Below are 22,594 nucleotides of genomic sequence, written 5' to 3'. Positions count from 1 at the left end.
AAGGTTTTTAAGACTTTAATTTGCAGCACACAGCTGTCTTCATGCACTTAGCTCTGTGCTCCAAAATTAGCTTGTAATTTGGTGTTATCAAGCTCCCTTGTGTGAGCAGGCACCAGAATTTAGAGCAGCAGGAGTGTTACAGACATGATGGAAATGTGGTCCCTCGCTGAACAAGTGACCAGAACAAAAGGCAGTTAAGGCTGGAGGAAGGAATTAGATGGTGCAGCAGGAACCAGTGCAGCACTTCACCTTCAGTCCTGGTGCTTAGAGTGGATTCCAGGATCTTAAAATGCTTTGGTAGTTCGTGCAAGGGAAGAGAAGGGTGTCTCGAAGTCAGCCCACGTGTGTCTTGGGTTCCTATGCTGAGGGAGAGCTCCTAATAATATTAATAATAATAATAATAATAATAATATTAAACTCTGTCCCTCTCTACAGGTTAGGGCTGAAATTCTTCTTGTCTGGCTCTGTGGGTGAGCACTTGTGTGAGAGACATAAAGATCTGTTTGTTGTCAACAGAAAAATGTGGTCTTTTGTGACATGATGCTTGTCGGAATGAGCTTCTCTGGAGAGCCTGGTGTTTGTAGATCTTAATCTGATTTAGGCTTCTAATTTGCTCAGCTCTGTCAAGGCTGAGGAATCTGTGGGTAATACTAAAATTAATAATAAATAATAAAAATAAAATATAATAAAAAGAATAGTACAAATAAAAATACTTCTATCTAGAGCACTGGAGCTAAGTGGATGCTCAACAAGGTTTTTCAGAATGTCAGTTTTGGACCTGGTCATTTAATTTCTCCTTAAATCTATCTTAAAAACTCTATCCTTATTTAGATTTGGCTGATCCTCCTACCTCGTGCCAACTCTCACAGCCATTTTCTCTGTAAAAGTATGGATTTGAAACCATCCAAATATTTTCTGGCTTGAGGTCTTTGTTAGCTGGGATGCTGGATCTGATGGAAACATTTGCTTTAGCCAAGCACATTTGGTGTTGGTTCAGTTTTCCCCCAGCCCACAGTGAGTTACGAGTAGGAAGGACTGAGAAAAATATTTTCCAAGGAAGAATTCTGAAGAAAAGAAGAATGAGGGATAGCACTAGATATGGAAAAGGCATTTCAGGAGTCACAGTGGAAAACAGGGCAGGGTGCTCTGGGAGCTCCTGGGAGATGATGTGGGAAGTCCAGAGATTGGAACTCAGCTCTCAGCACTTCTCCAGGGTCTCCCAGTAACAATATTTAATCACAGTTGATGAATGAGTGCTCTGAGTGTATTTTGAGTATCTCATCTTTCATTCTAATTTATACCTAAAAACCCCTGAGACTGCTGGTTGACTCTAGGTGGAGAAAGCATTAATTATTTCTTAGGTTTTAGTGAAACACTGGCACTCCACAGTGACCAATTTATTACTCCTCTAAAAGCTGCCAATAAAAAAAAATGGACATGTACAAATATATTCATTAGCACAAACTAATTAAAATCCAGGCTGATTGCCAGAATCACGATACATTACTGAGGGATTTTGGAATTCATTATGTGTCTGTGCTAATCCAACAGTGGCTCTGCAGTTTCTAATCTAAGTTACAGATCTGCTGATAGACACCTAAAAGTTGGCTTATGGTCCCTGTGGACACTGCAGAGAGTTTCTGACCCGGGTTTCTGTCAGGCAGCAGGAATTAGCTATGGAGAAAATTCTGGGCTGGGTTCTCTGTTGTGTGTTACAGCTGAACAGAGGGGTAGGAGTGGAGAGATTAATTAAGTGTGAAGATAAATTTACCCCCCTGGCCTCAGACTGATTTCAGACTTGAATGTAGGTTATCAGGTGTGGTACCTTTGAGGAAAACACATGTAATTCCAGACCTCCAGTTACATTTGGGCCCCATCCTGGGGAATGGTGGAGCACATATCATAGAATCATAGAATCACAGAATCAAACGAGTTGGAAAGGACCTCTGAGATCATCAAGTCCAACCCTTGATCCAACCCCACTGTGGTTCCCAGCCCATGGCACTGATGCCACATCCAGTCTGTCCTTAAACACCTCCAGGGATGGAGAATCCCCCCCCTCCCTGGGCAGCCTGTTCCAATACCTGATTACCCTCTCTGTAAAAAATTTCTTCCTAATACCCAACCTATATATTCCTATCCTGGTTTATACATGTTCATACAGCACAGATGAGGATCAAATAACCTCCTTTGCACCTCAGATAACCAGGGGGCAGAACCCACCTAGGGCAGGACTAGATAGGGCTGAGGCAGCTGGACCCAAGGCTGTTTGGTGTCCTGAAGCAGCCACCTCTTGGTCTGGCAGCAGCAAACTAATTCCCAGCAGACAGTGTGTGTTGTGATCTCACCTAATGGTGTCCAGAAAGCAGACAGCTGGATTTTTTCACCAACAGAAATTTCTCGGTGACCTTTCCAATGAATCCTCATAACTAAACTCCATGTCTCTCCTGTGAACTCTGCCTCTGGGAGGCAATGATGTGTGCTTGCCTAGGAGAAGCTGGGGAAAAAAAAATCATTCCTGACTTTTCTTTTTTTTTTTTTGTTAAGCCAAGGAGGTAAGAAGACAAATGGAAATGTGTGGGTTTGGACCTTTTTGTCACAGGGTGATGGATGCTGTCAGCAGAGGGCACAGAGGGCTTTGCCAGTCAATCATGAGTCACTTTGTCTCTCCTCAGACAAACTCCAGCCTTTGCCTTATAAATTCCTTTCTCTGTCAAACTAAAGAGAAAGAAATGGCTTTGCCAGACTCCAGTGGAAAGAAGACGTGGAGAGTAATGATCCATAAACAATCCTGTGGCCTGTGCCCAGTGGGACCAGGTGCAGGACTTGGAGCTGTTCTGCCCAGGTTTTGGAGGTTTTGGTGGGCTTTGCAGTGGCTGTTGCAGCTCTTTGGAACCATTCCCCGTGCCAGAGAAAAGTGGCACAACTGTTGTTCAAGTATTTATGGGTTTTAAACGAGGGACCACAGAAATGCAAATCAAAAGGCTGGGTCATGAGATGGGAGTCCTCTGGAGGTCTCTCAGCTAAAAACCCCATTCCATTATGGAAGAACATCAAAAAGAAAATGTAATTTTTTGGCAATTTCCCCCCATTCCTCCCATGCCACAGGCAAACTTTGTGAACAACACAGTCTAGAGGCTGTTCTCAGACACAGCAGAATTAGTGTAGGTTTTTGGTCTCTCTTCATCATCTTAAGAAGATTACTGCAGCCAACATTAGCATTTTGCTATTACATGGTGGACTGGCTGAGGTCCAGAGTGAGTTGGAATTAGAATACTTATTTTTCTCCTTCTATTAATTCTTTATCTTTTTGCAGTAGAGGATGATGCATGCAAAAAAAGGCAGTGAAGAAAGCTGCATCAAGGGATACTGGTGCTTCTTTGTAGTTTCTCTCCATATACCTGTTTGTGTGAGCTTGTAATTCCAACTCTAAATTTCAGGTTTTAATGAACCTAAATGTGAGCACATCCACAACTGCCATTATTTTTGGAGTGGGTACTATGCAAGATCACTAAGAAGTTATTGTTTTCCTCTCCAAAAATATAAATAGATTCAAATTTACTTGAAACTTGGATGGAAAGGTTTTATAACTCCCATAAATCTGGCCCTTGTTTCAGGCTTCCCACAACTCTTTGACATTACAGTAATTTTTGGTGGCTGTAAGTAGTTTTCTGCAGGATTATGTAGTATATGAAACATATTTGGGGGCAAATTTCTTGATTGAACTTGCAGAATAGGAACCAACATCTCATTAACCCTGAGCTGAGATAGAGAGCAGCTGTTTTTATTCTGCTGTGTTGTGAGGTCTCTGGCCAATCAGCAAAAAAGGCTGAGTAAAGCCCTGACTTTGGTTTATCAGAACTTAAAATTTCAGTTGACTTTATAATTGTTTTATAAAATTATAATATTTATATTGTTTTATAAATTTATAATAATTGTTGAGATAGGGAGTGATCCAGCCCAGAGCTGCCAGAAACCTTTGCTAGTGTCAGGGATACCTTTTGTTGTTGGAAGTGCTGCTGTTTGGATGTGACAAAACACTTGATAAGCTCGACCAAGCGTGCCAGGAAAAACCAAAACTCAATGTAGACTTTCAATTCAGGCAGTTCAAAAAAACTCCAGGGTGTTCTGCTCCCCCAAGTGACTTGTTTCAGGAGAAAGCCTGTTTTTCTGTTTGGTTTTTTTTTTTTGGTTAAAAAAAACCCCAAACGTTCTGGTTTTTGCTGGTCAGAAGAGGTTGCACAGATTGAGGTAAGCAGCAGAAAACACATCACTGCAGCTATTCTGGCAGTGATTCCTTGCTTTCTTCCCTATCTTCATGAAAAGAGGTTTTCCTTTCATCTTTTCCACAAGGAAGTTCTTCTCTGTGTTTCTTTCCCACTGTCTCCCACATGCTGTGTTTCCACCTCACTCCTCTTTCTTTCTCCCTCCCCAGAGAATCCTGTGTTGCTTCAGCCCAGCCAGGTCAAGTGCTCCTTTTCCCTACATCTGCCTACTTTTCCCTCTTCTTATTTTCCCAGGCAAAGTTTGATCTGGGACTTTAATAAAGAGTATACTTTATTTATATATTTATATTTATTCACCCAAAGAAGGTTCCTGACTAAGGCTCTAATTTGGAGTCATCGTTGACCCTCACCCAAAGTCTCTCATTTCTCTCCAGTCTCACAAAACATTTGCTGTTTCCCAGATTAGATTTAAGCAAGAGACAGCTGAGTAAGCAGCAAAGAAACACCTGGAAGAAGAGAAACACATTTAAGAGAGAGAAAAAGCAGTTTTTATTGTAATGGGGTTGGAAAAAAGAAGGATTTTGGTTGTTCTCTCTCTGTCCTGTTAGCTTGGAAGGAAGGAGTAAACACTGGGGTTACTGAGCGAAAGAGAAGAAAAGAATATTTAATTCATTGTGTTTGCATTCAGACCTAAAATTTGAACAATAAAGACAATTAGGTGGGTTTTTTTAATGCAGCAGGGACCAGTTGTGGGGTGTGCTGTACCCTCTGCACTCTGCCTGTGCCCACACTTGAGGTGGCTGCGAGGGATTTAAGTCCCAGCTTAAGCCCTTCCTTGCACTCACCCAGCTCGTGTTTCCTGGGGCAGAGAAAACACATGAAACTGTTTTGTCCTTCTTCTGGACACGCCTTGTGAGCTCGTTGGGCTTGTAATCCTCAGAAGCAAGGGAAGGCAAAATGAATCTGCAGAGATTAGAGGACGGGGGCTGGAGGAAGGACCTGAGGTGGCTCAGCCGCGTGTGTCGGCCGAGACGCCGCTTCCGAGCGGCTCTACTGACAACCTGGCACGTCTGGAAATCCAGGCAGAGCTTCAGGAGTGCCCATCAGGGTTTAAATTCACACAGAGGAAAACGTTTTCTGGAGAATTTTTAAAGGGAGCAGCGGAGTTAAGTGCTGGAGAAGTCCTCAAACACGGAGTGTATAAGGGGAGAGCTCTGATTAGTTTTTGTCTTCCGAGTAATCATTTTAAATGACTCAGCTATTTTCAATTTTATTTTTTCCCCGTGGTTTAAATGTTCAAGAAATCGTTGGCAGCTCTCGAAACACCAGCAGAGTAACGTTCACCCTCTGGTTTTGATCCTGTTTAAAGATTTTCCAGCTATCCATAACTTTTATTTCATTTAGTTTACACTCTCCTACTCGTATTACATACATTTATTTTGTTTATTGCAATCTGGATTGGTGGCAAGGCCAATTAACAGCTGCTGAATTCTGCTGGTTAAAAGCTCCCTTTTCAGTTGTATACAACCTTGCCAAAATCCAATTGCTCAGGCTGAATTTGTCATTTTGATTGCTTGCCTCAAGCAGAACTATTTTGGAAGGGTTCAGCAAAGTCATTCCAGTAGTTTCCAAAAATGAGGCTCCCACAAAATGTTAACACATCTAGCAATTAAAAACAATTTCTGGTGGCCTTTTTTTCTTCTGACTGCTTTGAGCCTTTGTCATTTTGAACAGAAATGTTATATTTGCCATCTGGGATGTGACTTTTCTGTGTTGCAAAACTGGCCAAGTTATAAATGTTTAGAAAGACAAAGTCTTACGTTTGTGTGAGTTCAGGGAAGCAGTTTATTTTGTTTTTTCCATGAAAACTTAACATCACTGAGCCAAATAGTAAACACTAAGGAAATTAAACCAACACTGTCTTTGCAAGGCTTAAAGAAATCGTGGTTTTCCTGAATTGCTGCTTCATGCTTCTGTAAGCGATGCTTTGGTCAGGAACTGAAGCTGAGGGAATTGTGGTGCCCCTTCTGTGTTCCCAAGAGACCACAATTGCTTAGGAGGAAATGCACCTCCTTGCTTGGAACCAGAAGGTCACAGAAGCTGGAGCAGGGAGGTCAAAGGATGGAATGACAAAGGAGTTCAGAAGGTCTCATCAAGAAACTGGAACCACGGAGTATTGGGCAGGGTTTGATACTTTTGGTTGGAAACTGGGACTGGGAGGGAGGAATATGAGCTGGGATGTGAGAACTGGAGGAGACCAGGAGTCAGCTAGTGTGGGAACGGGCTGGGCTGGAATTCTGAGGTTAGGGAATGCCCTGCTGCAGTTCTGGGGACTAGGACTAGCCAAATAAAGAAACAGCACTGCTGAGGTCTGCTGGGAACCGTGGTGACGATCCGGGCTGGGGAAGGGATGGGGCTGGACCCGAGCTGACACAGGGGAGGTGGAACAGAAACACCCACCACATCTGGAGGCATCAGTGGGCAAAGAAGCCCCTGAGCCTGCTGCCCAAACCTTCCACTGCCTCGTTGTTCCTGTGCTGTAGGAACCCCCCCAACAAAACGTTCAACTGGTTCCCTTTCCTGCTGAGTCAAGGAGAGGACAACAGCTCCCACCACTCTCAGCTGCTTCATTAAAAAGAGAGGTGGTGGGTCCAACAGATCCAAGCAGTCGTGCTGAGGAGCCATGTGGGTGCCCATATGTTGTAACAGAGCGGGTTTTTTTGCTTTGAATCCAGGAGACAGCGTGCTCCTAACGCCATGAAAGTTGCAATGTCAAGAATTAAAGTCGTCTGTGCAAGGAATTCAGTTAATTCTGCACAGCGGTGTCACTTCAGTTTGTCGTTTATTAACTTCTTCATGTTCAACTTTGCAACCTTAATATTCTTTTAAGATAGCTTTATGTGTGCAATGAACATGCAACTGAAGCAGGAGGGAAGCTTTTATCCCCTGGCCTCAGTTAGATTTTCATGTCAATTAGACTGTCTGGCACTGGGTTTAATAACTTTCTAATTGCCATTGCAGCACTTAGCTAGATCAATGCCCACCCTTCCTGATAAAATTGATTTTAAATAGCAGTTGTTAAAAGGCACCAGGTGAAAAGCAAGATAAGATTAATAGGAACCCCTCTTTTCTTCCAGACAACTCTCATTAATAAAGCTCGTTTCTTGTTTTGTTTTAACATGGGTTTGCATTAAAAAAAAATAATAAAAATTTATATATTTATAGAATCAAACCATTCCAACACTTTCTGAGTTTCCTTTCTGAGATGCTGTGGATGAGAGGGAGAAAAGGGAGAACAGTCCCTTCTGGAGAAGGAATAATGCCCCAAAAAGGATTTGTTACAGCTCTGAGGACTGGAAAGCAGCTTGGGTGGTGGGCCAGTGTGGTCCCACAGCCACCACTTCGCTGACAGCTCAGAAATGTGCTGCACTTCGAGCACGTTCAACCTTCCTTTGTGTCCTCACTGTACTGTGTGGGTTTGTTAAGTGCACCATCTGTCAGGATAATGAGACCATTTTCACTTCCCTGCTCCATAACCTCCTGATGTAGATGAAGAGCTTGGAATATGGACCTGCTTTCTCCTTTCACAGGGACTTTATTGGAAAAACATGCTTGCTTTTACCCACATTAAAAAAAATAAGAAGGTGTGTGGGTGTGATTAATCAATACACAGGCTATAAAAAGGTGGGTACTCCTTCTCCTTGCTACACACCTGAGAATAAACCCACTGCAAGCCAGGCTTAATGAACTACACTTTAGTCAGATGCCTGTCAGATGCTTGTCAGAACATGTAACTGCTCTCTTAGGGGAGAACAGCCCCTCCACCCTTCATCTGAAATAGCAGCAAGTTCAAAAGGATGTCGCTGAGTCAGTGCCTGGGACCTAGAAAGTTTGGAATTTTGTTTTTTTATGAGATGGGGAAAAGAAAAAAAAAAAAAGAAGGGGGATTTGAAGTACTGTGTAGTGCCTTTGGTGCCTGACCTTGCTCATTAATCTCTGCTCCTTTGAAAAGGCTTGGAAAATTACATTACCCTACACCATCAGTCCTCACTCAATAAATACAGACACTAAAGTCAGGGACGAGAAATCCCACAGAGCTCTGGTATTGACTTGTTAGAATTCCAGGCTTCCAATACAGTAACTGCCTATAAGTAATGAACAAGCTGCTGAGAAGGACACCTTGCCCTTCTGGATTCATTCCCCCCTCTTTTATGGGATCTATTCATGGCCACTTTTTACTCCCTTATGCTAAACTGTGAATTGTCCTGTGTGCCAGTAAGGTCTTTTCTATTACTCTGTGAGATGAAATTAGAGGAAGAGCAGAGCTGTGCTCGTGTTCTGTCTCAGAGCCAACAGTCGCCTTCACCTCAGCACCAGTTCCTTCAGTAGGGGAGGGGAAAGAAAAAAAGGTGGCAGGGATGTGGGATGGAATTGTATCTGTTCCATTGCAGAATGATGGAGCAGTGACTTGAGTGCTTTGGCATTTTAAGAACATGTGAGTTTACTTGTCCTGTGAAATCAGAGCTCTCTGTTTGAGGGCACATCATCTCCGATTCCAGTGCAGAAGCCTCCTGTCCTCCTTACCCAGAGGTGCTGCACCAGGACCCAGGGAGGAAGGATAGGGGGCACACGTTGGAGAACTGTGTTAGGAGGTGCTCACTGTGGCTTTCTGTGCAGCCTCATGTCAGTGTGGGCCTTCCTTGGCTTGGGTAGCATGGCCGGGAATACCTTTCAAAGGATTCTTACCTTCTACAGACGTACATCCAGCACATCTGCCTCACCCATCCTCTTTCTTTTTCCTTCATTCTCAGTCCTGCAGACCTGTACTGGCTGCCTTTGACACCTCCTGGGTGCAACGAGGTTCCCTTGAGCACCTCCAGCCCTTCAGGATGGCAGCAGCCATCCCCTGGCTCACTGTGAGCTAAATAGCAGAGCTGAGGTTTGGTGTTTGCAGCAGCTTGTGAATTCAATTACAGTTCTCACAGAAACTGTCATTTGGCTGCTTGTTCGTGTGAAGCATTTGATACAGCTTGTCGTGGTGTTAACTCTAATCCCTTATTAGAGATAGAGAAGGAGTCTTATTGATGTACATTTAAAGGCATTCAGGCACACACACATACACAAAAATTCACTATCTTTGGAATGAGTTGAAAGGAGGGCGAGAGGTGCTGCTATGGGGTTTTTTTGCCGGTTCAACTGTACATCTATAAAAAGAGAAATCTATGCAGAATGTTCCAGCAGCTCCTGAGGGAACATGAGAGGGTCCAGATCAGCTGCACAACTGGCAGCTTCCCTGGCCATCTCAGCAGAGGGAACAAATGTTCATTTTGACCCTCTACTGCAGGTGAGCCGTTCTCTCCTTCTCCATCCCGTGGGATGGGAGCACGTGGATGGAGTGGGGTGAGAAGGTATGCCTGTCTTTGTTTTATTTTCTTCCTCCCTGAACAAAAGTAAGACTTCTTAGCTGCTACAGTTTCAGTGTAGTACCTTTCACAAGGGCTAAATAATTTATTAGATGAGGAGGAATTTCACATGAAACAGCAGATAAGTGTGTTTATCCCAAATTCTGCAGTGTGTAGCTCAGGCACCACTCAGGCTCATGAAATGTCATTTATTTGGTTAAGGATCATTATCTACATCTGAACTAGTCCTCCTGAGAACTAGCCAGTATAGGAGGGGGGGATTGAAGGGTGAGGTCTATGCTGTCCTAAAAAGTCTGCCTAAAATAGGTCAGATGAATTGCACCCTCTCAGTGTCTACTTTTCTCCATTGGATTCTTTCTCAAGTTTGCTGCTGCTGAGCTCCAGTATTTCCAAACCTGCAAGTTTGTTTGGGTTTTTTTGCAGTTGGACTTCATGGTCCTAAGGATCTTTTCTAACCTAAATGATTCTAAATTAGGTTAAGCAATTTCTTCTTAGGAATTGGCCAGAGATTTTTATCTGGAATCTGGTTTTTGACATATTCAGCCTAATGAGCTTCTGCACAACATGTAATGTGGTTTTCCAAGTGGCTCTTGCACAAGCCTGGAATATACTGACAACACCCTCCAGCGTATAATTTCTTCTCATCCTCTTTCAGAGCTGTGTTGCCACAGGATCTTAATTTATCTCCCCCGAACTGCTGTTTCAGTGCTATCCTGCTTTTCTCCTGAGGAGCCCCTCCCCTCCTCCTAAGAAAGTTAAGCAAACCAGCCTGCAGGGGAAATAAACATAGAATGTAGCTTTTTTTGCGCTCAGTGGAGACAGGGTAAACTCAAATTAATGATTCTGTTTGGGTAACAGCCCAAGCAAAAGGAAACAGTGGAAATTTCCTAGATCCCTCCTGCCACAGGATTCCTTTGCTCTACGGTGGAAAGCTACAGCTGGGTGACTGCTTTCAACAGCCAGATGTTAAAATTCTGTCCCTTTGGTGGGGAAACGTCACTCTACAGAACATTCAGTAAGACTTCTGGGCAGACCCCTGGATCCAGCACTCCCTCTGGTTGAACTCGTGGATGCTGGAGCAGAAGTTACAAAGCCTGTTGAGGCAGGAGCATGTGAGACCTTCTGGCAGGCCAGGTTTCATGGTAAATCCATGTCTGTCAGAGTATCCTGGGTTTTGCTCAGACTGTGACTGGACTATCTTGGATCTGCTGCAGAAGTCTCGGGTTTATATCCATCACATCTCTTGTGTTTGGTTTGGTTTTACGGAGAGGTGACAAAATTTCCTTTGCCAAGTGCACTCCTAAAAGAATCTCTCAGAGCATGAGTGTTCAGCTCAGCCTGTGTTGTGCCCTGTGACAATTCTGCTCTGTCCCTAATGGATTCCAAATACTTCCTTGGGCATTTTTTAATCCTGCAAGCCCCACTTCTATCTTTGATAATTGCCCAACTGCCTCCCCAAGCATCCCGGAGCTGGCAGGTAGTGCAGGATGTTAAAAACATGTGGTAAATAGCTGTATTAAAAAGGTGGATTTTTCATGGTGGGATTGTGCCAAATTAATTAGCCCATTACCAGCTTGGAGCAGTGCCCCCCTTTTTGCAAATAGAAGTTGTACTGTTTGGCCATTATTTAAGTTGTTTGTTTCTTGCATTTAATCTGTGCCATAAAGTGAATGCTTCTTGCTGATAATCTTATTTACAAGGCACAGAAGATACTGAAATAGAATCATAAAATCATAGAATGGTTTGGGTTGGAAGAGGCTTTAAAGATGATCCAGTTCCAACTCCCTGCCATGGGCAGGGACATCTTCCACTAACCCAGGTTCCTCCAAGCCACGTCCCAACCTGGCCTTGGACACTTCCAGGGATGGGGAATCTACAGCTTCTCTGGGCAACCTGTTACAGTTTCTCACCACCCTCACAGGGAAGAATTTCTCTGTAACAACTCCTTTGCTTAAGAATGTGGTATCGAATGGCAAAGCTCAGTTTCTGTATCTTATGCTGTCCACCTCCAAATGTATAATTAAAAAATTTGTAATTAAAACGTGGTGATGGATTTCACAAGAGGAGGGTATTTTTCTCACCGTGACTTTCCAAGTGCTCATGTAACAGTTTTTATTAAAGTTACCGTGGACACTTCAAATAGCCTCTCATTAGTTGCTAACAGAGATCTGTTGGTGTACAATCACTCCTGGAACTGCCCTTATCTTCCACTTTGAAGATGAACAGAGCAAAATCTTGCTCATCATTGTCTTTATTTTGCGTGTGGAGAGAAACATCTTCTGACTCCATACTGTGCTGCTCTTCATAGAATCACAGAATGGTTTGGGTTGGAAGGGACCTTAAAGATCATCTCTTTCCAACCCCCTGCCATGGGCAGGGACACCTTCCACTAGACCAGGTTGCACAGAGCTCCATCCAACCTGGCTTTGGACACTTCCAGGGATGGGGCATCCACAGCTTCTCTGGGCAACCTGTGCCAGGGCCTCACCACCCTCATAGGGAAGAATTTTTTTCCTAATATCTGATCTAAACCTACTTTCTTTTGGTTTGAAACCATTCCCCCCTGTGCTGTCACTACATGCTCTTGCTAAACGTCCTTCTGATTGACTCCTCTCCTTTTTGTGACTGACAGGTTTTCCTCTGTAACCTGTGCCTTCTTCCCCAGCTCGTGTCACTTTGGGCTTTGAGCCCCCTTTTCTGCCGCTTCTGTGTGGCATATTTTGATTGCTGTCATTTCTCTGAGCTGATTCCCTGACTGCTCTTACAAACTGCAGGGGGGTGGTGGGGTGAGGGAGCATTCCTGGAAAGCAAAGCTGTTATGCAAGACATGATGCTGGAAGATGAACACCTCTCTTTTGCATTTCCCTGTTGGTCATCCCACAATTAATAGCGAGTACCAACTCATTTTGCACCAGTTCTCTTGCAGTCTAGAGCCACAAAGTGTTTTGAAGTGCTGGAGGCAACGTCTCTCTTAGAATAAAAAAAAACAACAACGGACTTAGAGCCTTTTCTCTGGCTTCGATGCAAAATGGTGCAGCATCAAAAGGGCTAAACTCTCTTTCCCTCAAGACCCCAGGGTGTTCTCATCCACCCAACCTGCCAGGTGGGGTCCTGGCCATGCTGTGTGAGCACAGTAGCCTGGCAGAGGGTGTCTGGAACAGTCCCAGCCATACCAGTGAGTATCCCATGCTTAGGGAAGCTGTGGATGGTGCCTGAGCCGTGCCGTGGCCTCGCATGATGTGCTGCTGCAGGGGTAGCCTTGAGGAAGTCCTCCTGTTTTTATTTTAAACGCTCCTGCTGAAGACACTTTTGCAAAGGTCACGGCACTGAGGGGTGGTGGAGGGGAAAGAATTTATTGTTGTGCATTTGTAACCACACTAGGGCTCCCAGCTACAGCTCCAAGTGCCTGAATGCTTCCATAATAGGGAAATAAGTGATCATATATTAATCAAGCAGCTGACGAGCGAGTCGAGAGGGTGGTTGCTTCATGCACTGCTGAAATGCAGCTCCCTCCACAGCAAAGCTCTTTAAAGGCACAGTGTTTACTGGGAAGTGAGGAAACTGGAAACTGTGGAGGAAATTAAAACCACATCACTGTAATTCCCAGTTAAAACTCGGCCAGCATGTTGGGGATCATGTGCGGGTGCAGGATGAGGCTCCAACAGCTTTGGGATGGATTTGTGAGGAGGATCTTGGCATTCTGTGCTGGAGGAGAGGAGTCAGGGCTAAGGGTGTTATCCCTGCTGGTGGGGCATCGTTCTGCAGGGACAGAGGGACCTGACTTGGTCCTCAGCTCTGCTTCCTTTTAGATCTCAGAGGCTTCTGTGGAATTTACCAGTCAGTCCAACACTAAGAGATGAGATTGTACAGCTGAGATGGCCATTTCATTATTTATATTTATTTATTCCTAGTTAAACTTCCACGAAGTTTGATCTCCGTGTGAGGATGTGAATTATGGCCTCTCTAGTTTCATTCCCAGAACACCTCATAGATCTCCATGAACAAATACATACCTATCCAAGCATCAGTTATGCATTTGCAAACCATTTTAAAAGGCTGTCAGTGACACATTAATTATTTTGAAGATGAGGAATGATTACTTAATAGTATTAGCCTTCAAAGAAAAACAATATTTGTCTCTGCATTAATTGTTGAGCAAAATCAATTCATCTGTAGTTGGCTACAAATTAGTTGAAAATGCAATTTTTGTAAACTGAATTTTATTGCTATTCCTTTCTGTTCCATTGTGTTACCCCCATGTACTTAATTCCGTGCTACTTCATTTATCTTATGTCAGAAATAATATTGCTGCTCTTGAACAGCAACTACAGAACATTATTACAACTAGGAAAAAAAAAAGGATTAATCAGACACTTCAAAAGCCTCATGCTGAAGTAACATTTTTAAAATCATAAAAGAACGACCAGTATTTTTTACAGCAAAACTAATTTTTCAAATTCGAGATAACAACACTGTATTCTGAAAGTAAAGGTCAGTTCAAAAATTAAAGAATTCTGGTTGCCTAATAAGGTCATCTTCTTTATCCCAAATTGTAATTTACAGTTGAATCAAAAGACATTAATTATTTCTGCCTTGGTTTGAGTGATGTTATGGGGCCAGTTGGTGTAGTTCAGATAAAAATAGCTGTTACATTTAATCTGATAATTAATGATAACCTTTATTTCCTTTCACACAAAGCTTTTGAAGTCACAGGAGACTGCTGAGCTCCAGGGGTTGTTCTTCAGCTTCAGAGATGGTTCCCATTTGGACATTACACTTCCCCAGCAGTCAGCACCTTCCAGTAACCTATCATGAAAAACAAAAACCCATCTATAAACCCTCAACTCCCCACCATCAAGTGCCAACCTCCTGAGACTCCAACAGAACTGGCAGCTTTTGACTTTGGAAGGTGGCTCTTGAATATCTGAGTTCGTTGTGGGGTGAAGAAACATGAAAACCTGCAGTGATGTAGTCACAGAATATTCTGAGTTGGAAGGAACCCACAAGGGTCATCCCGGTCACAAAAGGAGTATCTCACCCCGCTGCACTTTTCGTGAGCAGGAAGGAAAATTATTGTTATTCCTAAGCTAATTAGAGGAAAATTCTGTCCTTAATAATGAAGTGGATGAACATTTGTGGCCAAAAAGGCTGATGGCATCCTGGCCTGTATCAAAAATTGTGTGGGCAGCAGGACCAGGGCAGTGATTGTCCCTCTGGGCACTGGTGAGGCTCCTTGAGTGCTGTGTCCAGTTCTGGGCCCTCATGGAAGAGAGACTTGGAGGGGCTGGAGCGTGTCCAGGGAAGGGAACGGAGCTGGGGAAGGGGCTGGAGCAGCAGGAGTGACTGAGGGAGCTGGGGGGGCTCATCCTGGAGGAAAGGAGGCTCAGGGGGGACCTTCTCGTTCTCAGAGACTGGAGAGTTTTATTGAGAGGTTGGCTGTCTCCTTTCTTCAGCCATAAGATCTGTTATGATGTTATTTTATGTCATCTTGCAGATGGAAAGGGTTGGATTGGTCCTGGGCTGCATTAAAAGCAGCGTGGGCAGCAGGGCAAGGGAGAGGATTCTGCCCCTCTACCCCCTCAGGTGAGACCCCCCTGCAGAGCTGCTCCAGCCCTGGGGAACAGCACAGCAAGGACATGGAGCTGCTGGAGAGAGTCCAGAGCAGGAACCAAGAGGATCCCAGGGCTGGAGCAGCTCTGCTGGGAGGAAAGGTTGGGACTTTTTGCAAGGGCCTGGAGTGACAGGACAAGGGGAAAATGGCTTCCAAATGACAGAGAGTAGGGTTAGATTAGATAATAGGAAGAAATTGTTCCCTGTGAGTGTAGTGAGGCCCTGGCACAGGTTGTCCAGAGAAGCTGTGGCTGCCCCACCCCTGGAAGTGTTCAATGCCAGGTTGGACAGGGCTTGGAGCAACCTGGTCTAGTGGAAGGTGTCCCTGCCCCTGGCAGGGGGATGGGACTGGGTGATCTTTAAGGTCCTTTCCAACACAGGCCATTCTGTGACTCTATAACTCCCCTAGAAGATGAGCCCCTCTTTTTCCTTCCTCATCCTCAGTTAAATACACAGGGGGAAGAGCGGCCACATGAACTCTTGGTTTTTAAAACTGTTACTTTTAAGGAGTTAAGTGTGGCCTCCACACATCCAAGCACCCATATGTTTTCTCTAGCTGGCTGGTTGCTTTGTGGAGTCTAGTCAGACAAAATGACTCTTCCCATCACATAAAGATAAAGATAATGCTCCACACGAATGTCGACATCCGTGAGATTTCTGCCCATTTTGGTCCTCTTTAATTAGGGACTGTTCTGCCTCATTGGACAGGCTGGTGTAATAGCTTGGGATCAGAGCAGCATAAAGATTGTCACAGCTTGAGAAATCTTTGGAGCAGTGGGAGGTAATGATCCTGCCTGAGGCAAAATACCGCTTCTGGCATGTTATGGGGCGCTGTGATTCTGTCCCACACTTCATTTAATCTTTTTTTCCAAGTGCTGCAGTTTAGCCCCTGAAAAATGCAGTAGTTTTATGAGTATATTCCATCTTCACTATGATCCTGTAATTCCTGTTGGACGTGAGCAGGGGTGGAGGGTGGCACTTAACACATGAAATGCCAGTTAGAGGCTCCAGCCCGTGCAATTTTTTGTGCTGAATGGTTTTCCAGAACGTGACAAAAAACCATCTCTCTTTCATCTTCTTAGGATAAAATTCTTTATCCTGGGAATCTCTTCATCTGGAGGATAGAGAAATTCTTAGGATAAAGTTGGAATCCCCTTTTCTGCCCAGTCCACCTCACCAGCTTCTGCCCTTCCATGAACTGGTCTGTTCAGGCTGAGTTTAGCAGTCACAAAAAAGACTTTTTGCTTTAGACTTTTGCCACATATGGAATAAGCAATGTTTTTTTCTCCCTGTGTTGTCACAATTCATTTTACTTTCTAGTTGAAAAGTAAATGAAAGAAATAGCTGGAGGCATATTTGTGAATAATTATACTTGCACCACATTTCTTCAGAGTTTGATGGGTAGATTTGTGTGCAAGATTTTATTGTTTTCCTTCAGCTTCATTATCCATCCAGTGCTTGCAATGGATTATGAGGTGCTGTTGTAGATTACAGGGACAGAATTCTAATGTTTCATCTGGAAATGGAACACATAGATCTTTTTTCGGTTGCAATGATGTGAAATGATGGTAGACTTGGAAAACAGCTAATTAGGTTTTTTTTTTCAGGCTCTCCTGTTGGGATGACTGTGGCATGTGGTGAAGAAAACCTTCACCCTGCAACTTGTCTCATATTTTAGTCCTGCAGCACCAGGCTGGGGGGTTCCTTGTCATGGTGGGACTCATCAAGCAGTTGATGTTGTGCTCCGGGGGGTTTGTTCCACCACTGAACAGTTTTGCCTAAATGGACACATGGACAGGGTCAGTCCATGTTAAACACATGATTTTGGAAAACTCGTTGGATACCAGATTTTTGTTATGGCCAAGCCATGACTGTTCTGTTCACCATCCCTGTTGGCAGTGACCAGAACCCAGCAGGGACACAGAATGACTCCCCTGGTTTGTCATGGCGTGTTCAGAAGAGTGGGAGTCTAAGAGAGGGAATTTGGACTAAGTATGAAGAAATCTTTCATGGAAAACCTTGGAACGGATGAGTGTGGTGGGAAATGTTAGAGGGGTTTGTTTATTATGGTGCTAATGAAACCAGATCCCCTCAGAAAGCAGGAAGTGCAAATCAGTGCTTACCAACCCTGTTTTATTTCTAAGTCCCACAAACCACAAGCAGATTGTGAGTTTGAGTCTACTGACACTCTTAGTCCTCATAGTTTCCTCATGTAGGTCTGTGGTAGTCCAGGGATCCTCATAAATCCACGTGGAAGGAATCTGCACATAGTCCAGGAAGTGTAGATATCAACAGAAATGTGTGTGGATGGGGAGGGAATCCAGGTTTACCTTTATTGCTACGTAAAGGTAGCTTAGAAAAAGGTTGTTTGTTATCAGATAGAATTTTTGGCCCCACCAGTAGGAATGAAAAAAGCACATCCGGGGGTCAAGGGTGTGCCAGGGTTTACCTGTGCTCTGGGCTGCTGAGAGTGAGAACTCCCTGTGTCTTTAGATCACTTCCAAGCTTGTGAAGGGAGAGCTGAGAGAGGGAGACAGTGACTAACCATAACTAGCCAGTAAAACACAGTGTAATTAGCAGGCTGTGATATATTTTAAATCACTGGGCTGCTTTTAGTAAAGCAGCTCAAGGTAAAAACTGAGATCTTTTTCCTTTAGACAAAGCCCAAGTTGGCACATCCCTGAATTTTTCTCTCCAGACTGACAATCCATCTGCTAAAGTATCTGTGTTGTGACAGCCATCAATAGGAAATGTTTTGGGGAGAACTCCAAGAAAATCCACTCCCAAAATTTAGGAAATACTCCATCCAGTTGTTTTCAGTTTTAACACAGGACTTAAAACTCTTTAAGCAAATTTATCTGTGTAATTACATATACACATTCATATATTTTCTCTATATACTCAAATGTGGATGTACTGTTTATGCATGTATATATTATACATTTATACATGTATAAGAAAAAGGGAAAGGTGGGCATGGGGAGAAAGAAAATACAGGTGTGTCATCATACATTATATACAGGTTATATACATGTCATTTTGTAATGTAAATTAGGCATATATGTGTAATCATTATTTATATATTTCTATACCATCTGCTAATGATGAATTTTTCATTATTCATAGAAATGTCTTGGCCCTTTTGAACACTTCTAGTTTCTTAATCACAAGTCTAAGTCACGGCTGAAAACTTCTCATCCTACCATTTCTCCGTAGGGATGGGAAAAAGAGAAATCCAGAAGGAGTTCATAGGGAATTTTGGCTTTGATTTCAACAGAAGTGGGTCAAAAAAAAATAAAAAAGGAAGTCAGGTCTTAAGACGTCGTAAATTATTATTGTTATCTTCAGGTACTGTAAATTATTGTAGTACAACTGATTTTAAGGCAGTGATGGTGATTCACACCAAGCAAGAGATTTAACTGGCCTGAAAATTTTAGAGAAAAAAAAATATCCTAAATGCTAGATTTCCTTAAGTCTGTAAGATCTTAACATGAGATTGCTGAGTCACTACTGCAAGTTAACATAGTGCTGAGACTTGGCTGTAATAGGGAATGAGTTGTACAAGCCAGATTTCATCAAGAGGTACGAAACCAATTGTGTCTGCTCATCCACCCGTCTGGTTTTCCCTGTTGACATTTCCAAAGGACAGGAATTTATATAATGAAAGGCTAAAAATCGATGCACAAACTCAGCTTTTATTTTCTGCTGTTAAATTGCTTTTAACCCATAAATACCAAACCAAAATCAGTCCTTGGCTGTATCACTTCCGACCTTCACATCCCTTTCCCCATGAAAAAACCCCAATAATTGTATTTCTGTGCTTAAGGTGTTTGTGTTGCTTGAATAGTTGCACAAATCATGCAGATTCTTGGATTAAATGGCTGTGGAAGTGTGATGTAATGTTAGTGGCATTGATTTTCTTCCATAAAAATCTTTGTTTTGGTAACTTAGCTTTTTATTTTACTGTATAATCAAAGTTTTTGTGAGCTCTCAAGCTGTTCTCCTCATCCAGACTTTCCCTTTCTTCTTACATTTTCATCTTTCTTCTCAAATGTTCTAAGTAAAACAAAATATTAAGCCAATATTTCTCTGATGGTAACATAGCTGCATTTGTTTGGCTGTTGCAGTTAAAATAAAATCAGTCTGGAATATTGCAGAACATTCCCTTTAAATATATGCTCAGCTTAGAGTGGTCATAGAAAATAGACACAAAAATTGAGTTCTGAGGAAGAACAAGAAGTAAAGTCACAAAATACTGCAAGACCTCATGCTAGAATCATGGAATGGTGTCCTTGGTTTTTAGTGTGAAGGAGAGAGACAATGGGAATAAGTTTTTTTTCATTTCAATAATACATTGAAAGTGTTTCCTTTTGTTTGCATTACCAATACCTGGGGATGAGCATCCCGAGGGTGCTAATGTCAAGAATAAAAACCAAAGTGGTTCAAAATGGGTGATTTCCCCCAGTTGCTCCAGGAAGAGCTGTCTGCAGACTCCTGGAATGACGTTCACTGCAGGATTGGGATACAACAGTTACATAAGTGAGTTTAACAAACAAGTTTATGGAGAAGAGAAACTCGGTGGTGTGACGAGGTTAGTGGAGCAAACATGTGTTCTCACTTCCTGAGTCCAGGCAGTTTAGGGTTATCTTCCCAATGAGGGCAGGAATTTTCCCAGGGCTGCACTTTTAACATGTAGGTGGGTGAGGCAAAAAAATTTAGCAAAGTCAGCTGGGTTGTCCACGTGGAGGCCGAATGCAGCTGAAGGAAAAGCTGAGGACTGGGAATAAAGGAAGGCAAAGAGCCAAGGTTTGAGGATGAAAGGCAACAACAGAGCCTGGAGAGAAGTGAGGGAAGCAGCACAGTGGTGGAGAGATTGGACATAAATGATTCAAAGGGGAAGAGCGGTAAGTGTTGAAAGGGATGAGGCAGGAAACAAGTGAAAAGGTTGGAAATTAGCCTTAGGAAATATTATCTCTTCCTCTGATGTGGGAGGTGCGGTAGAAACACGGCCTTAATACCTACATTAAAATATTTTAAGCTGCCTTTTTTTTAGAGTAAACATAGAATCAAAGAATCATTTAGGTTGGAAAAGACCTTTGAGTTCTACCTTCTCTCTTCCCCTCACTTTTAGCTCCCCAGGCAGAAGTGGGACTTGCTGGTGTGACCATTGGGAATGGTCCTGTGCAGGGCTAAGGGTTGGACTCGATGATCCTTGTGAGTCCCTTCCAACTCAGCAGCTCCTGTGATTCTGTGCTCAGAGGTGATGCTGGGTGAGTGCTGAGCACCATTTGGATGCCACTCCTCAGTGCCCAACCACCCACAGGCTGTCACGTTGGCAGGGGTGGGGGATTTGATCAGCTGTGTCTGACAAAACTGGTTCCATTTTGCAACCTGAATGTGCTCCTCATCGTCATGGCTGTGTCTGTGAAGGACAAAAGGGCATCATCACTCTTTTGAAAAAACTGTTGATGTTTTCTTCTGTTTTCCCTGAGCAGATGGGCAAAAGAAGGTCCAAGAGGAATTTGACATAGACATGGATGCTCCAGAGACAGAGCGGGCGGCCGTGGCGATACAGTCCCAGTTCAGAAAATTCCAGAAGAAAAAAGCGGGGTCCCAGTCCTAGTAGCTACCTCACAGCGTGAAAACAAAGCAACCCCGAAATGATTTATCAAGAAAACCAGAAATAACACAAAGATGCATGTACAGAAAATGATCGATATTTAAAACCCCCCGTCGGCAGATAACGACCCATGAGCTTGTGTGTGACTTCATCCCAGGTGTTTCACGCCCATTTTACCCTCTGTAACTCACCATTTTACTTGATGTCGTAATAAAAAAAAGTTAGGGTGAAGTAATTAAAGCGTCTGCCTTCATCTGTCTTTTCATATTAATCCAGCAAGTGCAGCGTTACAAATGAGCCCGGCCCAGATGCCTCTTTCCCTCCTCACGTAAAGCTCGGAGACGTGAGAGCGCCGTATGTTGCAGGGTTTGTGCTGAGGGATGAGAGCGCTGCTTACCTCATTTGGAGAACTCCAGCTGCCAGCCAAATGTGACAATAAAATTACTTTCTCCTAATGAGCTGGAAGCAAAAAGTTGCAGGCAGAAGCTGGGGCGAGGGGAGGGGGCGTAGGAAGCAGTGAGCACTTTATTGTTGTCTTGCAGTTATGTCGATAAAAGGGGTTTTAAGTGGGGAGATTGTCCCTGTCCTTCCTCTTTGCATGATGACATTCAGAGTTACCCAGCTTGGACCACGTTGACTGTTACGGAAAAAAAATTAATAAACCGGACACAAAACACCTTTGGAAGTTTGGGGTTTGATTTTTTTTTTTTGTAAAAGTAGAAACTGACTCTCTAAACTCTGGTTTTGATGCAACTTTTCAGTCTTGAAATAATCAGTAACTGTTTCTATGCCATCTCTCTCTTTTCACATTATTTTCAGTCCTTGAGGAGTAAATCATAACAAACTACCTGTCTCCATTTGCACTATTCTGTATCAACTATGAACCCCTTAATTTATCACTGTGTTTGCCCAGCTCGTGATTAACAAGAAGCAGCCACAACAATGTGTCTTAAATTGGGAAATGCTTCTGTTTTCTCCCTGTTGTAAAACAGCAATGGACCAGTTTCAGATCAAGTAAGGATCTTGTTTGCCTTCAGACCTGATTAGGAATTGGCTGCCCATATGGAAGGTTTGGAAAAGATTTAATCAAGTACCTTGTACTCAGAAAAAGGAGCTACTTGGATTAAAGTGGGACATGCAGTACACAGAGATGGTTAAAAAAAAGATTAAAAGTCTCATCCTCTACTTGGCTTCATCAGCAGATTTAGGGGTTCCAGGAGGCACCTTCGTCCCTAGGGAAATGAGAAGCATTTTTTTGAAGGGCTGGTATTTGCAGTGGTTCCAAGGAGGCAGAGTGAGCTTCACCTCCAGGCTGGCAGAGGCAGGAGTGCTGGGTGGTGACAGCCTGCCAGCCTCTCAGGGAACAGCCTGGAGCTGGGACTCCTTCAGGTGTCACTCCCAGCTTTGCCCAGAGGGATTCTTTTCATCCTCTCCCATCTCCTACCAGAGGGTTCTGATCACCAGGGTGAGGGACAAGTGCCTCATTAGTCCCCTCATTTAAACAGAGAGCTACAACCCAGGGGTAGGAATAGAGGGAAAGGAAGGATCTCATGGCAGTGGCATTGGCTTCCCATGGGAATGCTTGAGGGATGCAGAGGGAAGGCCCTCAGCCTTATGCAGGTTAAGGCACTTGTGGTGCTGGGCAAGAGTTTAGTGAGGAGCCCAGAGCTGGTGGTGGGTGCCAGGAGCTCTGGCCCTTTGCTGGCTGTGAGGAG

The 22,594-nt window shown here is 43.6% G+C and overlaps 1 protein-coding gene across 1 annotated transcript in view; it reads left to right on the top strand.

Moving 5' to 3' along the window:
- The window catches only part of PCP4 (Purkinje cell protein 4), a 52,857-nt gene extending 31,302 nt beyond the window's left edge, over positions 1–21,555 (top strand). Inside the window, exon 3 of the mRNA XM_064647080.1 lies at positions 20,755–21,555. Within this exon, the coding sequence (XP_064503150.1) occupies positions 20,755–20,882 (128 nt within the window). The 3' untranslated portion in view covers positions 20,883–21,555. The remainder of the gene's footprint in view (positions 1–20,754) is intronic.
- The last annotated feature ends 1,039 nt before the right edge of the window (positions 21,556–22,594 follow it).

The sequence above is a fragment of the Pseudopipra pipra genome, chromosome 2 (genome assembly GCF_036250125.1).
Source record: "Pseudopipra pipra isolate bDixPip1 chromosome 2, bDixPip1.hap1, whole genome shotgun sequence".
Taxonomy (NCBI): Eukaryota; Metazoa; Chordata; class Aves; order Passeriformes; family Pipridae; genus Pseudopipra; species Pseudopipra pipra.
This window is presented reverse-complemented; position numbering and strand designations above follow the sequence as displayed.